Source organism: Alosa pseudoharengus, unplaced genomic scaffold, assembly GCF_046254945.1.
Source record: "Alosa pseudoharengus isolate Yale_2024_CS ecotype anadromous, Long Island Sound unplaced genomic scaffold, YU_APseudo_1.1 YU_APseudo_1.1_scf_6, whole genome shotgun sequence".
Lineage (NCBI taxonomy): Eukaryota > Metazoa > Chordata > Actinopteri > Clupeiformes > Clupeidae > Alosa > Alosa pseudoharengus.
In genome coordinates this window covers 31560844-31577779 of record NW_027468848.1, presented here as the reverse complement: position 1 = coordinate 31577779, position 16936 = coordinate 31560844, and the positions used below count along the sequence as shown (strand labels likewise).

The 16936-nt window shown below is 44.0% G+C and overlaps 1 protein-coding gene across 1 annotated transcript; it reads left to right on the top strand.

Moving 5' to 3' along the window:
• Positions 1-399: 399 nt before the first annotated feature.
• Positions 400-16735, top strand: tars1 (threonyl-tRNA synthetase 1). The gene is made up of 19 exons (XM_076270092.1): positions 400-557; positions 1166-1240; positions 3639-3829; positions 4129-4252; positions 5447-5568; positions 6877-6994; positions 7188-7252; positions 7384-7462; positions 7659-7805; positions 8721-8819; positions 8972-9138; positions 10839-11001; positions 11390-11527; positions 11955-12032; positions 12156-12256; positions 12742-12846; positions 13167-13239; positions 13406-13520; positions 16024-16735. The coding sequence occupies exons 1-19, from the start codon at positions 498-500 to the stop codon at positions 16170-16172; spliced, it is 2169 nt and encodes a 722-aa protein (XP_076126207.1). The 5' UTR covers positions 400-497; the 3' UTR covers positions 16173-16735.
• Positions 16736-16936: the final 201 nt, after the last annotated feature.

Sequence of the window (16936 nt, the reverse complement as noted above, 5' to 3'; positions counted from 1 at the left end):
GATATATGATTATTGTGTTTATTGATTATGCCTGGCTTATTATGATTCTTCTTCTTCTTCTTCTTCTTCTTCTTCTTCGTATTATTATTAATAATAATAATACGAAGAAGAAGAAGAAGAAGAAGAAGAAGAAGAATATAATACTATCATCAACATTATTATTATTATTATTATTATTATTATTATTATTATTATTATTATTATTATAACAACAGCGTTGCAGTCATAACTTTGCTCATTAACAAGAAATCCTTGCATCATCCTCCTGCGACTGTCTGTAAGCCTACTCATTCAGTCCTAATTCGCTAGAGTTCCTGTCAATCAGAAAATGACCGCCTCCTACTGCCAGTGTTGCATCAGCATTGGCGATGAAACGAAGACATCATCATATCCGGGAAATGTACATGCCGGTGAGACAGGAGTCGTGTCTTGTATTGTAATTTCATCAGAAGTTTGTTTCTGTCTGTAAATTTCTGTCTAGCAGCAGTAATTTCAGAATGGAGGAGGAGAAAGTTGCTCAGCAGATGAAGGCGCTGCAGGTTGAGGAAGGGAAGAAGGTAACGTCCCGTCCATTTGATAAATCTAGCCGGCGAAGTTAGCTAGCTAACGTTAGAATGCTAGCCGTCAACTTGGGTTCTCATTGAAAACATGCTGCCAATGCATGTGTCGCGGTGCTGCCTTGTTAAATAGATTAGGCCCATTCTCCGATGGCTTTCGATAGTTTAGGAGGGCTTAGGATGTAACGGCTGATGTTTAGATGGGCAGTTGTATTGTGGTGTGATGTACATGAAGTATCCCTGGCAGAACATGCCACGAAACCACAATTTATTGTTTACCTACCTGCTTTCTACAGCATAACGTTATCGCTTTAAATAAACTATTTTTCCGATGTTTATAACATTATGTCGTCTGCTCTCATCAAAAGTCACACTTCAGTCAGACTACCCCAGCTGTCAAACTCGTCACACAAGGTAGCATATCCTGTCTGGTGCCAGGTTTTGTTTCTGTAACGTTAACGTGGACTGTGATTAACTGGGTGGAGCGACACACACACACACACACACACACACACACACACACGCAAGCGCGCGTATGCATGCAACGTCGTACACAAAGAATTACACAGGTGTGGTTGTCTTATTGATGTGGTGCAATGTTTTGTCAGGACGGAGCTCATGGGGATAAAGGAGGGAAGAAAAAGAGCAAAGGTGCTACAGGGGATGCTGCAGGAAAAGCAGAGGTAAGTGATGCAGTGCTACCAGAAATCAAACTCGTGTCACAGACGTATGTCACAGACCACTTGGAGGTACAAACAATCGGAGTTTTGGTTGATTTGACCATCAGGTAACTTCGTAACAGGCATTTTACTTTGGACAGACAATAGCAATACATCTTAGGAGCGATTAACCTAAAAAAAATCTAGACTGGAGTAACTCAACATTTGACACCTCCGATATGTTTAGTGTTCTAAAGACGGCTGGTATAAATCCCATTAGGATCATCAAGTGCCCACATGGTCATTTGGGGGTCCAAATATGGGGTTCCAAAAGAGTCACATCTGCCGGAAAGGGTTTTTGGACCCCCATGAAACCCCCACCAGTGGTACCATACCCTTAAAATTAATTTTGGGAAGAGCAAGGTTCCCACATATAACAAATAATCCTGTTTAGAATAAATATGATCATTAATTGTGGTGCTAGAGCCACCCAAAAAGTGAAAAATCACACATGCCATCAACATTTTTTAGGACTTTGGTGTCCCACCTCTCACCCTAACAGTAAGGAATATTGATTTTGCCCCCAGAATTGTGTAGTACAGGCTACAATGAACTACCACACCAGTTTCCAGCCCTCTACCACTATTAGAACAGACATTATGGGCTTCCAAAAATGGCAATAGATGAAATGTGAAATTCCAATGTGTCAATTAGGGCCGTGGCACCCGAAATTCAAATGGACGCCATGGGCAAACCGTTTGAGATATTGACCTGAAACTTCAGATTCCTTTGTTTGGTAACATAAGGCATATATTCGCCACTTTTCAGCAAAATCTGAGAGGTGTCATGTACATGGGTGGCTGAGTTGGCGTGGAATGACCCGTAGGCTACACAACACAACGATGCACATAGCCCTTCTCATAAGTAGGCGGCCTATCACATAACAGCAATCCTTAGGCCTATAACAACAGCAAATTTTAAGTAAAAGCAGCTACCTAACACAAAAGTGACCACAGCGGCCTGGGTTCCGCTGCTTTTGCTCGAGGTCCGGTAAGCCATGATGTGGACAGGCGATGACCTGATTTGAGCGCTTCCACGTTTCGTGCCTCTAACGTGCAAGCAGGCACTTTTTTCATGAATCATAAACTCAAAATACAATTTTATTTCTCTTATTTTACACATTTTAGGGAAAACCATGGCCAAAATATAATTTATTTGGCAATCATATCAATATTTTAGAGCTCCCCCACAATTTCACATACCATGTTTCCAGGGGAGCTCAGGTGGCCACTAGGGGAGCCATGGCTCCCCCTGCTCCCCCCTAACTCGCACCCTGATTACTATGTGATCTCAATGGCGATGCAGCGTTTGTTTGCACCTCCAACACGATGGCATACCTGGTTACCGCCCAAAAACACCCTCAAACGCCCACAAATGCCCGTATGTTTGTGTGAAAAAACACATTAGTCAGGCACTCCTGCCCTGATCTTGTCCACTTTTGGCAGTAGTCCAGTATGCATTTAAACTAACACTGGCTTAAAACACTGACACCATAAGTACCCATACAGTAGCCCTGGAAGCAAATGTAATTTGCTGCCGCTAGGGTGCGTCTAGATTTCTAGGCTACCCATACAGTATGTGTGTGCAGAGTTATTGTCTTGTGTGATTTTCATTCACACAGGCATTTCCAGTAGTAGTGGGGAGGTTAGTCATACAAATGTTATAGTGTTGTTATGTTTGATGTTTGCCATTTGTGAGAACATACTGTAGTTCAGTTTTGAAACACAGCTTGTATACGACTGTAAACTATATCAACACGGCCTAGCCAACATTGGGCTGTGATGATGCAACATGTTAAACCAAAATACCCATTCATTATGACCCCTCTCTTAGCCTGACAAGTCAGACCCACATCAAGATGTAGGGTCTAGGAACTCTCCATTCGCAGTGCTCAATCCGAGGGGCAGGATAAACGGTTGTCTTTCAAATTCCCTCTGCATGCAATAGGATAGCGCTGCAACTCATGAGTCCCATGTGTTTTCCCACCAGTGGAGCTAGTTGGCTAGTTGATCAAACTTTTGCCAACTTAAAAAAAAGCTTAACTCGTGTCGCACTGTTGGGCAGCAGCAGCATCCATCTTCTTTGTTTTAAAGTAGCAGGGAACCGTTGCAACATCATCATTATGTTAAGCCCACCCACTGACTCTATACATGATGTGATTGGCCTGATCGAAGTTTAATTTTTACAGCTCGCAAGCCAACGGAGAGTTGCTAGACTACCCTGGCTGCAAATTACATTTGCTGCCGCTAGGCTGCGTCTAGATTTGAAGGCTACCCCTCTCTAGAGTTTAATTAAAAGAAAAAAAGCAACGATTCAGCCCAACAGGGCCTTCGTCTGACTTCGCCCCTCTACCACTCCACAGCTCAACCCCCCTCCACAGTACATCGAGGATCGCCTGGCCCTTTATAACAAGCTGAAAGCAGAGCATGATGCCCTCTTGGCTGAGCGGGCAGAGAAGGACAGCAAGCCCATCAAGATCACCCTGCCCGATGGGAAGGTGGTGGATGGGGAGTCCTGGAAGACCACCCCGTACACAGTGGCCTGCGGCATCAGGTACGGTGGTAGGCAGCCCCCTGTTTATGAAGAAGAAGGTTACTTCCTCACAAGCTTTACCACTTTTACTTCTGAGCACTTGCTCGTTATCACCGGCAGTGATTCTTCCTGTCTGATGGTAGATGCATGTGATTACTTACAGATGTGACTTATGAGTAGTCATGAGTTTTTTGATTTTCAGAAGTTCCTCTAAAATCTGAAGTTATGGTCAAAAGCTGGTCAACATTTACTGGCTGTATTGCAAAACCTCAGATGTTTAATGTCTGACGTTATTTTGTCTTGGCTCTCCCCTTAAACAGCCAAGGCCTTGCTGATAACACTGTGATTGCTAAAGTGAACAATGGTGTGTGGGACCTGGACAGACCCTTAGAACAGGACTGCAGCCTGCAGCTCCTCAAGTTTGACGACGAAGAAGCTCAAGCTGTAAGTTACCCCTTAATTTTGATCTTTTTATTTAGTTTTATTTGTAAGGGACTACCTGTATGTGAATATTAAGGAAAGGGAATGTTAAACATAAGTTAAGGAAACTTAACTAATGAAATACTTATTGGAGAGAGGTTGCTGCTATACTAAAAGGCCCACTCTCATTCGTAGGAAAATATGGATTCAAATGTTATCTGTTAAATGTATGCAGGGTTTGCACCCTCCTTATCTTCTACACTCCCCATGTTGTCTTACTGCTGAATGTGCAAAGTGAGTCCGATATTTCTATGTACACATTTGTAAGATATGGGTAGCAGTTGTGGCCTATTTGGATGTCGCCCAAAATGTTGTCATACCACTTAAGGATAATTTACAGAAGAGTGTTAAGAGCAATTTTATACACAATGTTGATATTAATAAAGATAAAATACTTTTAGATGAACTCTTCATCTCTCAGTTGAATCATTTAGTATTTTGTGCTTTTAACAGCAATTTAGACCCAAATAGAGTATCCACAGACTTGGCGTATTTAGACATTTCGATTCGAATCAAAGGTGCCATTGAACTACAATGTGTCAGTGGGGGGAAAAAAAGCATATTTAATAATAAAATATTCTGGTTACTCTTGTGAAATTTCAATATGAAATCAGCCCAGAGCTTGGAAAGAAATCTGTGTTCAGAGAGGAATGAATGGAGATGAAGGCAATCCATTTTAATCTGTTTACGACCAAACATTTTACCATTCTGTTGGATAGGCACATACTGTTGTGCATAGCAGTTTTACCAAGGGACTAATACCTGAAATCAGGACCTGATTAGAAGGCCATTGGAGAGCACACACCCCTAACCAAGGCCAAATGGCCAATCCCGCAATGACAAAATAGGACCAAAAATATCTAAGTCCGGATCCGCTCTAAAAAGTGCTCAAAATATTCCCAAATCGGCTCCAAAGATTGTAGATTCTGACATGTGCTGTGCATGTAAGTTACATGAAAATTGGCCTTATAGACACAGTCAGAGACACAGACCGACAGACAGACAGACAGACTGACTGGCTAAACTGAGATCATAACCTTCTTGGCAGAGGTTATGAGAACAGTGCCTTAAGAATGACACAGTTCTCCCAGTCTGTATATTCACACACTCTGCGGTGAACTGTGTCCATTTGTTGAACTCAGGTGTTTGCCTTCACAGGTGTATTGGCACTCCAGTGCCCACATCATGGGCGAGGCCATGGAGCGCGTGTATGGTGGCTGCCTGTGCTACGGACCACCCATCGAGAGCGGCTTCTACTACGACATGTTCCTGGAGAGCGAGTGAGTCGAGTATATACTATTTTCTATGACTGCGTTATCATGCACCTTAGTATCCCGGTTATGATCGGGATTTTGAAGTATCCCGTTTTTGTATTTGCGCATGTAAACATCATATCCCGATTTCAGAACCTGGATAAGCCCTTATCCTGGTTTTGAGTATCCCGGTTATGCTAGGTGGAGTACTCCAAAAGAAACTGGGATACTGTTCCATGTATACACCTTATCTCGGTTTCTCAGGAAAAAGCGCACTTGCATCAGAAACCGGGAAAAGGAGTGCTAATAGAATATCGTTGACAACCGGAATACTAATATTGATCATGTATACAAGGATATTAATAACTGAGTTTCTGTGTTCATGTAAACACCATATCCTGAATATGATCAAAATCGGGATAAGCGTCATAACCGGGATACTGAAGCGCATGTAAACCCAGTCTATGTCCAGTGTGTTTGTGCAGACGCACCCACATCCTTGGCTAATTGCTGGACCCAGACAAAGAAAAGGCCTTGAAATTGTACTGTGCGATAAGTGAAAAGCCAATTCATGGTCAGAACCTGCAGTTCATAAAAAGAGCTTTCAGCTTTTTATTTCAACTGGCAGGTTGTGTAGTTTTCATTTTTGTTCTTTTTATATTAACCTTAATTTGGCAGGACATGTAAAATAAATAAGTGTCAAATCGTGTTCTGAGAGCCTTGAGGAAAAGGTCAGATTTTGAAGGCGAAATGAATCCATGGTCAGAAATGAATGTCTTCTAGCTAATTACCATAGACTTTCACTGTTAGCACTTTCAAAAGAATGAGGAAAGAAAAAAAATGGCCGGTAAACAATTTAGCTTGACCTTCTGTGTGACTCATACATTTCCTCTCACCTAATCTCACGCAAATTAGTGTAGATGACTATTAGCAAGGGCAGCTCTTTCCTGATGATAGTCTTTTTATGGTAATTATATTCTGAGAGATAACTCTACTGACAGGCGGCACCTTGTTTGTGGTTTCCATCTGTCGGCCATGGAACAGGTTGTCTAGCTTATTGCGTGTGCATTCGGTGGGACTTATGTGACATACAGGGTCGAGGCAGTGCTTGAACGCTTTTTAATTAGCAATATACTCTCCTGACATTTCCCAGACTCTCACTCTGTGTTCAACTTTGCACTTTGGGCTCTGAGAACTCATGTTTATTAATGAACAGGTTTACCTTTTTGAGGTTTGAAGTGAATAAAGTTTGTCCCATTTCGCCTTCCATCCCCCACCCTCTCCGTGTATCTCTGCTCTCTGTCTCGCTCTCTCGCTTTTTTTCCTGTCTGGCAGAGGGGTTTCGAGTAATGACTTCCCCGGTCTGGAGAACCTGTGTAAGAAAATCATCAAGGAGAAGCAGCCCTTTGAGAGGCTGGAGATAAAGAAGGAGACTCTCCTGGAAATGTTCAAGGTAGCTCTCCCACTGTTCACACACAGTGGAAAAAAATGGCATGTCTATCTCGCCCGGAAAAGATGACATACTCTGAAGATTTTCATAGCAGAGAAATTGAAATTTGCTTTTTTTTTTTTTTTACTTCCTCAACCCACCTCTCGTTCTCTCTCTCCTTCCATCTCCCTCTCTCCCTCTCTTCTTCTCCCTACAGTACAACAAGTTTAAGTGCAGGATCTTGAACGAGAAAGTGACCACTCCAACCACCACTGTTTACAGGTTTGATGCACATCCACATACTCTTCTCTTGTCCTGTTTTCTATTTTATACAAGACAGTGTGTTTTACATTTTACGAAGACAGGACCAGGTCTAGCCTGCTCCGCATCTGATTTGTCATGTCCTCCTCCAGGTGTGGTCCTTTAATTGACCTCTGCAGAGGTCCCCACGTGAGACACACTGGAAAGATCAAGGCCCTGAAGATCCATAAGGTACAGAATATGTCATCACTAATACTACACAGACTTATTTTAAAGCACAAAAAGGCACATTTAAATTTACACAGAGCGGAGTTTCTGAAGACAGCAGTGATAAGAATTTGCTGTTGGTTGGTTGCTTGCTTAAAGATTAATCATCAGGAGTTTGGTTTTGTCTGTAAAGAAGCACATTTTTGTTTGACCATTACAGAACTCGTCCACCTACTGGGAGGGGAAGGCGGACATGGAGAGCCTGCAGCGAATCTACGGCATCTCCTTCCCCGACCCCAAGATGCTGAAGGAGTGGGAGAAGTTCCAGGAGGAGGCCAAGAACCGTGACCACCGCAAACTGGGACGAGTACGTACCCAAAACCCAAGCGCGTGGATGACTGGTGGCGTTATCTGACCTCTTGTCATCTGGCCCCTCATGATGGATGTGAGCGAAAGAGCGTCATAAACTTGGGTTTGCACGGCAAGCATTTCTTTTTAGGGGCCGTGGTGTCATCACTATAAAGTAGGCCAGCTTTGGTGTCGTAGTTTAGTGTGTAGTGTCGTTATCCCGAAACATCCAGAATGTGTTTTTCTCTCTGCTTTGCTTTTTTATTAGTGCAGTGAACATCTGGACACACTCTCGTAAAAGAAGCGCACATTAAAAGCTTAACACTAATGAGAGGAGGACCACAAAAAATCCAGACATTATTTATCGACTGATTGATGGAGCACTTATAATAGCATCCAATAAGTGTGTGTGTGTGTGTGTGTGTGTGTGTGTGTGTGTGTGTGTGTGTGTGTGAGCCTAAGTAAGGGGTAAATAGATGGTGGTGTGTGTTGGTAATGGAGGATATGACTTGGGTGTCAAGGCAGGGCTAACACATGGATGGAGAGAGACCGTAGAGGACGCGAGGACTCGTAGGTGTGATAATGGCTCAGTGCGCCAGCTGTCGCCAATGCGACGACGGGCGATCCCAGCCGCCCCACCCCGTCCGCCCGTTTTGCCGGTGAGATGCGTCGGCGGCGGGCGCGATGATGCAGAGGCGTGCCAGTGCCACCATAAAGCATGCAGATGTCTGCCTCCTTAATGTGCCATCTGCCAGGCCACGCCACTGATGGGCACCCGGGGAGCACTTTGTCACCACAGAGAAGCGGGTGCCGCTAATCTGACATCCCGCTTCTCTCACCCTCCTCGCTCACCTCTCTCTCTCTCTCTCTCTCTCTCTCTCTCTCCTTTTCTTGTTCTCGCTCATCTTGCTCACGCTCGTTTGTATCCCTGCAGGAGCAGGACCTGTTCTTCTTCCACGACCTGAGCCCCGGCAGCTGTTTCTTCCTGCCCAAGGGGGCGTACATCTACAACACTCTCATCCAGTTCATCAGGGTGAGTCCCTTCTCATGTCCGAGCTTTGAAATGCCCGTGCAGTCAGCTGGCTCTTGGTTTAAGTACATTTGTTATGGTGTGGTGTGTTAAGGCTGGTTGTAAAAAATCTGGAGTCTGATTTGTCTCTGATTTGTCCCTGATCTGCCCACCAGAGTGAATACAGGAAGCGGGGCTTCCAGGAAGTGGTCACCCCCAACATCTACAACAGCAAGCTGTGGCAGACCTCAGGCCACTGGCAGCACTACAGCGAGAACATGTTCTCCTTCGAGGCGGAGAAGGAGACTTTCGCTCTGAAGCCCATGAACTGCCCAGGCCACTGGTAAGACTTCTGACTCTTCAAAACTAACTCCGCAGCAGAAGCAACATCTGCTATTAACAGCCCTTAACCAGCAGCGCTCAGCTGTTTGAGCTCATTTGGTAATTAAGTCATTTGTTAGTGCTCTCTCTTGGCTGCTGCCTCCAGGGCTAATTAGCTAATTGACAAGTTTGTCCTGAAAATCTTGGCATTGGCACTTACCCAAGGTCTTTCAGCTCTGTCCACCGCAGAGTGACTTCTGCTGTAGAGTAGCCAATGTTATACTTTGTGCGTCCAGGATGGCAGCTAGGTGCTCAAGTGGCATCCATTTTAATTTCAACTGCGAGAGCAAGAGCAACTGTGTGTAAGGCCCTAAGGCGGGGATCACATCGGCAAGCGGCAGCAGCAAACGTAACGCAACGCTCAGACCATAATAAGTTTTGTCTCGTTCCTAAGCAACACAAACGGTTTGTCAATAGAATACACTCGCGCTGCTCTTTGACAGTTGAACCAAGTTCAACGCTCAGCTTGTTCAGCGCTAGCGTTATGCCAGCGTTGCCACCGTTCCGCTGCCGAACCATAGAGAACAATAGGAAACCTGCCACTTGCCGCTGGCTAATGTGATCACCGCCTAAGCGTTCCACACATAGGCACTGACATGAATGCGCTGACACTTGCCACACAGAAATGTTTAACTGACAAGCATTCGATAAACAATGGATTTTATTGAGTAGCACCGACAAACATAGAACTGAATCGTAATTGACACAGCAGCAGCAACACAGTTTAATGCTGGTGTGCAGAGTTGTATTGAAAACAATTGAATGTAATGTAATCGAGTGTCAAAAGTGGAGGGTGCTGCACTTGTGTCGGTGCCTATGTGCCGAGCGATTTAGACTGTCACTTAACACAATGGGAAACTATTCTGTGAAGTGCCACACTGGCTGCACGGCATGTCTTAGGGCCCGTCCCATTTCTCCCCCCTTAAAACTTCCACTTGGTTTTGATTGCCCTCAACATTAAAGCCCCCTCGACAAGGGAAGTGGAGGTGAAGATATTTCCCTATGAATTGGGACACCACTATATGCAAATTAGCGTAGCGAACGTGCTCATTCAGGAACATGCCCATTCCAGCGGTCATTGTTGTGTGGGCTGTGCTGGTTTATCTACGTCTGGTTAATCAACAAAAATATTCGTGTTCATGTGAACGCCAGAACACACACCTTAAATATTGACAAAACTACCCAGATCAGATATATAACGTTATTTGATGGGCAGACTCTCTCAAAGCACGCAGCAGATATCATGAACATCGTCAGATAGCTTTGTGAGATATTTTCTAACATTAGTGTTCAAAACTCAACAGTCCATCAGATGTGCATCAAACTAACATATTCCAACATATTTCGAAATGTTAATATGCTTATTTGCGAAAATATATGAAAAATTTGTCCGGCTCGCTGAGCTTGCACAGTATCCTGGGTAATTTCATCTCCCACTTCATTTTAAGCCCGCATCGGTCCTGGCTATGTTTTAAGGGTTGATTTTAAGGGGAAAATAGCACTTCCCCTTGCTCCCTAAAGTAATGGGACACCCTAGCCCTACACGTGCACGCGCAAAAACGAGGGTTAGGGCAAAAATCTAGGGGTAGGGGAGGTATTGGGACGGGCCCTTAATTCACTGTGAAGTGGTTACAGTGAGGTTCTTCTGTCCTCATCCTACAGTTTGATGTTTGACCACCGGCCGCGCTCCTGGAGAGAGCTGCCTCTGCGCATGGCGGACTTTGGCGTCCTGCACCGCAACGAGCTGTCGGGGGCGCTGACGGGACTGACCCGCGTGCGGCGCTTCCAGCAGGACGATGCCCACATCTTCTGCACCATGGACCAGGTGAGTGGACCATGGGCCTACGCTTGCAATGCATCCATCTTGAGGACCCTCCTTAGAGTTTAACTGTACAATTTAGTACAGATTGTATTGAGCATCAAAGAGTGACCACGTGAATACTTTGTTTTGATGTTGCTGTCAGCTATTTTAACCTATGGGATAAAATAAGAATTAAGCGTTAAGCAAATATGAGTATTAAAGTGTGTTTTTAAATAGATAGAGGTATAAAAAATAGATATAAAATTGCATTCAGACTTCAGATGCCTGAGAACCATGCAGTTGAAAGGAGACTCTGAAAATGAATAAACAAGTGATGCACAGGAAGGTTGTATTGCATGTTGGTGTTTGTACCTCTGTGTTTGTAATGGTATGTTACTACTTTCTTCCTCAGATTGAGAGCGAGATCAAAGGGTGCCTTGACTTCCTGCGCACTGTCTACAACGTGTTCGGCTTCACGTTCAAGCTGAACCTCTCCACCCGACCGGAGAAGTTCCTGGGAGAGGTGGAGGTCTGGGACCAGGCCGAAAAGGTAGAACACGGCTGTCAGTCTGTCAGTCAGCACTCCAGAACCTGTCATGTTTTCTCTCTTCCTCCTCCTCCTCCTCCTCCTTCTCCTCTTCGTACTCCATCTCCCCCTCCGCTTCGTCCTCCATCTCCCCCTTCTCATCTTTTTCCTCAGTCACTCTCTCAAATTCCTCCCTTACCTAAATCAGATGTCACTTTGGGGGAGAAAAGTCCAGGTGACATTTAACAGCAAATCCTCTTAAAGGTGACAGGTAACATAGTTCACAGATTTAGTCACAGGCCTGCCAGAGCCTGTAAAAAAGAAGCTGAATAAAGATCTACTAATCCCAAGCACTTGAAAAGCCATTTCACAGATGAAAGTCTTTTTTTTCTTTTTCCTTTTAACAATATTTTTTTATTTATTTGCCCTGTCCGTTTGTTTGTTGTTGCAGCAACTGGAAAACAGTCTGAACGAATTTGGAGAGAAGTGGGTCTTGAACCCAGGCGACGGAGCTTTCTATGGACCAAAGGTATTAAGGAAACCTCTGCATCCGCTAATGGACACAGACTGCACTGTTTTTTAACCTCTACCAACCAGACAGAGCCATTAATCTTTGTCTCTCTCCCTGGGGCGTCAATTTGTCTCCCCACAGATTGACATTCAGATCAAGGATGCCATCGGTCGGTACCACCAGTGTGCCACCATCCAGCTGGACTTCCAGTTGCCAATCCGCTTCAACCTCACCTTTGTCAGGTAACGTGTCTCTGCCTTGAGAGTAGGAGCATGACGTTTCAAATGGTCGTTTGAGATGGCTGTCTGTAGCTGACAGGCCCCCAGCTGTTGCTGTAGCTTTTGTTTGGACAGGTTCATTTCTCAAATATTTTGTTGGAATGGAGTCAAGTTGAAATGCTCATGTTTGTGTGCGTTCTCAAAGGCCTGCTTGTCCATCCACACACACGCACGCGCGCGCGCGCACACACACACACACACACACACACACACACTGCTTTTTAAAATATTTTTTTTTTATTAAACCTGGCTCCAAGGTTAATGCCACACACATTTTTTTGGCACTGTGAATCATATCATTCAGTAGCCAAAGTCACTGGCCACAGGCATCTTAAGTATGGTGTTTGTGATGTTTTGGTGACACCATGTGGTCATTAATGGAAACAGATGTTGTACTGTACTGTTTTATTTTAATAAGCAGTATACTTGATGTGTGGTTTCTCTTGTAGCCATGATGGCGATGACAAGAAGAGGCCAGTGATCATCCACAGAGCCATTCTGGGATCAGTGGAGAGAATGATCGCCATCCTGACAGAAAACTATGGAGGGAAATGGTAGGTGTTAAAGGAGAGCTGTCCATTTGATTTATTTAAGATCAATTAAAGATATTCACCATATTAAAGAAGAATTTGACCTTTGGAAGTACCAGGTGCGTCTCTGTGCTACATCTGTGTGTGTGTGTGTGTGTGTGTGTGTGTGTGTGTGTGTGTGTGTGTGGGGCGTGGGGCTGGGTGCCCATGGGGACCCAAGTTTGAGTCTGACCCGGGTCATTGCTGGATCCCACCCCATCTCTCTCCCACTTGCTTCCTATGAGTGTCGTCACTGTCCTATGAATAACAGGAAAAAAAATAATAATGATCTTTCCTCCTTTCAGGCCTCTCTGGCTGTCTCCACGGCAGGTGATGGTTGTACCTGTCGGACCTACTTGTGAGGAGTACGCTGAAAAGGTGTGACTTTTGGCAACCTTCACCTGATACAATTGTGTAGCACCTCTAAAATGTTTTCAATTTGGATCTACATAAGGTTTTTTTTAACAACTTTCCCTGACTCACTGATGTATGTGTGTGTATACCATATGTGTGCTCAACACGCTTATTTTCCACACATATCCAGGTTCGGCAGCAGTTCCACAGCGCGGGCTTGATGACGGACGTGGATGTGGACCCTGGCTGCACCCTCAACAAGAAGATCAGGAATGCCCAGCTGGCCCAGTACAACTTCATTCTGGGTGAGTGGAGCCGGACCCTGCCATTTCTACTGCCTCTGTAGATCAGGAAGGTGTTTTGGCTAGAGAACACCATCTTAGTCAATGAGGAGATCCAAGGTCTATCTAGGACCAAGGAGCAGGACCGGAGCACACAAAGCGTGATTTTTACGTACCTGCAAACTAGTCACCGTTTTTTAATCAAAATATGTCATTCACGTGAATCGTGTAGATCCGAAGAGTTTATTTTTTCGGGGGGGGGGGGTCAACTTCCCATAGTCTGGAGTGAGACTATCGTCGATTTCATGCCAAAGCCCGTCTATTAGACATTCTCTGTTCATGTGAGATTGATTGGCCTCTCTTTGTGCTATTTTTGAAGACCTACCTATCAGTTGTTTCTGAGGGCGGGCTTTATCTCTCTCACTTTCTGTTACGCATAGCCTGCCTGCTATGGCCTGCAGCAGCAATATGACCAAGGAAAAAAAGAAAATGTTAGCTAACAAACACGGGCCACATGCTACACTCTCTCTGACTATAAACTCAAGGTAAAACATATTGTTAGGCAACTTTTCTCTTGCCCTCGGTGGGTTAAATGAAAGACTTGCTGAGGTGAGGTTAACAAGTGTTTAGGCCTACTCACAAATTCACGTTCCCGCAGCTGGCCGTTTTGAATTGCTTTGCGAAACAAAACGACTGCACTGAGTGCGATTGTGAATTTAGCTTGGCTTAATAGTTTAATATTGTCTTGGAAAATTATTGCTTCTTCACCAGTTATTTCATTTAGCATTATATTTTCCATGTGTCGATGATGGTTAGACATGACGTTCTCAGGGAGCGCAGACCTTTCCAAGGCCAAATGTAGTTATTTGCAACAAATCTGAAAGTGGAAAATATTTTGACTTGCTCAGTGATAGGTGTTTAATTTGTTTGTTTTCTGTGTAGCATATAGATCATATTTCCTTGATAATTAGCGCGCAAACAAGCGAGACCTAGGCTTCTAGAGTAGACTGACATAACGCACCTATTGCTGAGACCCGCCCCTTTAGTTGGAATGTGATCATTGCAGCCTCAGTAGACACGAGAGGAACATAACATGAGGGATAGATGTATTTCTTCACAAAAAAATATCAAATAATAATGGATTGAAAAGAGGTACTAATAAACCAGACATGCTATAATAGAGACCAGAAAATGGATATCCACAGTCCCTTTCTATCAACACCAGTGATTTTTATAGATAAGGATTAGGCTTTAAAACAGATTGTCAACATTTATGTTGTTTGGTCTGTTTTTGGCTGCATACATGAAGGCCAAGGTGGGCCAATGTGTTTTCCCTGGTTTGAGGTAATACTGACATTTCTTCAAGGATGGCAGGTCTGAAAATATCTTCTCCATCATTAAGTTATTAAATTAGGCTAAACATGGCCTTAACTCAAAACAGCTGGTAGGCCTACTGTTAGGACTGTCATTTTAATATGTAAAAGTGTCAAATGCAGCCATATTCAAATTCTGCTTACTGCACGTTTATTATAATATAATATGATAATATTCAATATTAATTATTGCAGGTCTACCTACTGTATGTGCATGTAATGGAAATGTCGGTTATTCCCGATATCCCTTCATTTACGTGTTAAAATGTAAAATCTTTTTCAAATCTTCTGCGGGGGGTCTTTCGGAAATATGTCACCTTTTTCAGCCCTTCTGAGTTTGCAGGTATGTTTTTAATTAGTGCAAACTGACTGTATCGACGCCCATGCGTCTTCTTCAGAGTCATGGGTGTCAAAATGTTAGTCGGTTTGTACTAATTAAAAATCACTTAAAGCTTTGTGCGCTCCGGTCCTGCTCCTTGGTCCTAGATAGACCTTGGGTCTCCTCATTGACTTCTGCGTCCTGTTCCGTGAGCACCAACCAGGCTGAAGCGCAAGTGACCCCCTTCTACAACACCATCTTGGTGTTTAATAACTTGAAGAGAAATTTAAAAGGGACTGTACCAGCTAATGCTTCCTTGGTCAAGGTGGAGATTGTGTTGGTTAGATCGACTAGACCAGTGTTTCTCAAACTTTTTCAGACCAAGGACCACTTAATCAATAAAAATAGCCTCACGGACCACCTAGCTAAAAAAAAAAAAAGTAGACCTACTTCAACAGTAAATTACACAATAGGCCTACTCACTGATTGTCTTTGCACCTTGCTTATTGTGTCAGAGAATTTATATGATTTAAACTGGCATGCCTTACATAGGCAGTGTTGCAGAAATGTTTGGATTTACATACAACATGGTTCAATATTGCAAACTATATTATATTTTACCACGTCTGCTCACGGACCACTTGGGCTAGCTTGCGGACCACCAGTGGTCCCCGGACCACACTATGAGAAACACTGGACTAGACCATTTTTGAGAAAATACTGAAATTTGGAGTGAGTGGTAGTTAGTAGGTACTTTTTAAAGTGTCTTTTTCAAAGCGTTAAGTAGCTGTCCCTTTTAACCTTTGACTTTAACTTTACCCGGTTCTGTGTCTAGTGGTGGGAGAGAAGGAGAAGACCAGCGACACTGTAAACGTGCGCACACGTGACAACAAGGTCCACGGAGAACGCAGCGTGACCGACTGCATCGAGCGGCTCAAGCAGCTGAAGGACTCGCGCTCTCGCAACGCAGAGGAGGAGTTCTGAGACCCACCCTCAACCCCACATCCCCCCCAGCCCCCCCTGCCAAATCACCCTCAAACTCACCTGTTTCACTACGGGGCCTGTACTAGATAGGCTTGTTGACGCGCTCAGGTGTAGGAAAGTGAACAAACCGTTTGTGCTCTGTCCAGCTTTCAGACTTGAATTGAAATTGTTCATTTTGAGTTTGTTTTTTGCCCACTTTTCCCCACGCTATACTGTAAAAGTCATTTTAAAGTCTTAGTCTGTGATTTTAAATCGTCTTCCAAGCTTTGTCTTTTTCGGTTTGGTGCCACACACCTGGTACGTCACCAAGGAACCTGACAGTGTCGTGTTGACTCACAGGGGCTCGTGTAAAGATTGCTTAGATGAAATGTACTCTTTTTCATGGTTCTTTCTACTCGTAGGAATTCATTGTATACACAGCTTCAAGGAAAGAGACTTCAAGTGGGAATGTGGTTTAAGTATTAGTACAAAGTACTACATCTCTCTACAATGGCTCCAGTTGAATACAGTTAAGCAAGCAAAAGAAATTGTCAAGGAATAAAAAATAAAAGACTATTCTTTCAGTGGTGTTGCTCTTCTGACTGGTTTTCCATCGTATAGTTCATAATTAGTGCACAATCTAAATCTGCTCCATGGTGTTGAGCAGAGTACACTTCCCTTCCTTTTTTCCCTTGTATGTGTCCTCTGTCACTCTTCCAAGAAGACAGGCTAAATACACAGGAGATCATTTGTCTCATATAGTTTCGTGTTAGCCTGTTTGTCAA

Excerpts from the sequence above, each read along its gene's own strand:
- tars1 (XM_076270092.1), top strand. The coding sequence starts at position 498 with ATGGAGGAGGAGAAAGTTGCTCAGCAGATGAAGGCGCTGCAGGTTGAG. Across the intron at positions 558-1,165 it reads AGGTTGAGGAAGGGAAGAAG|GACGGAGCTCATGGGGATAA; the intron begins GTAACGTCCCGT and ends ATGTTTTGTCAG. Across the intron at positions 7,253-7,383 it reads CCAACCACCACTGTTTACAG|GTGTGGTCCTTTAATTGACC; the intron begins GTTTGATGCACA and ends GTCCTCCTCCAG.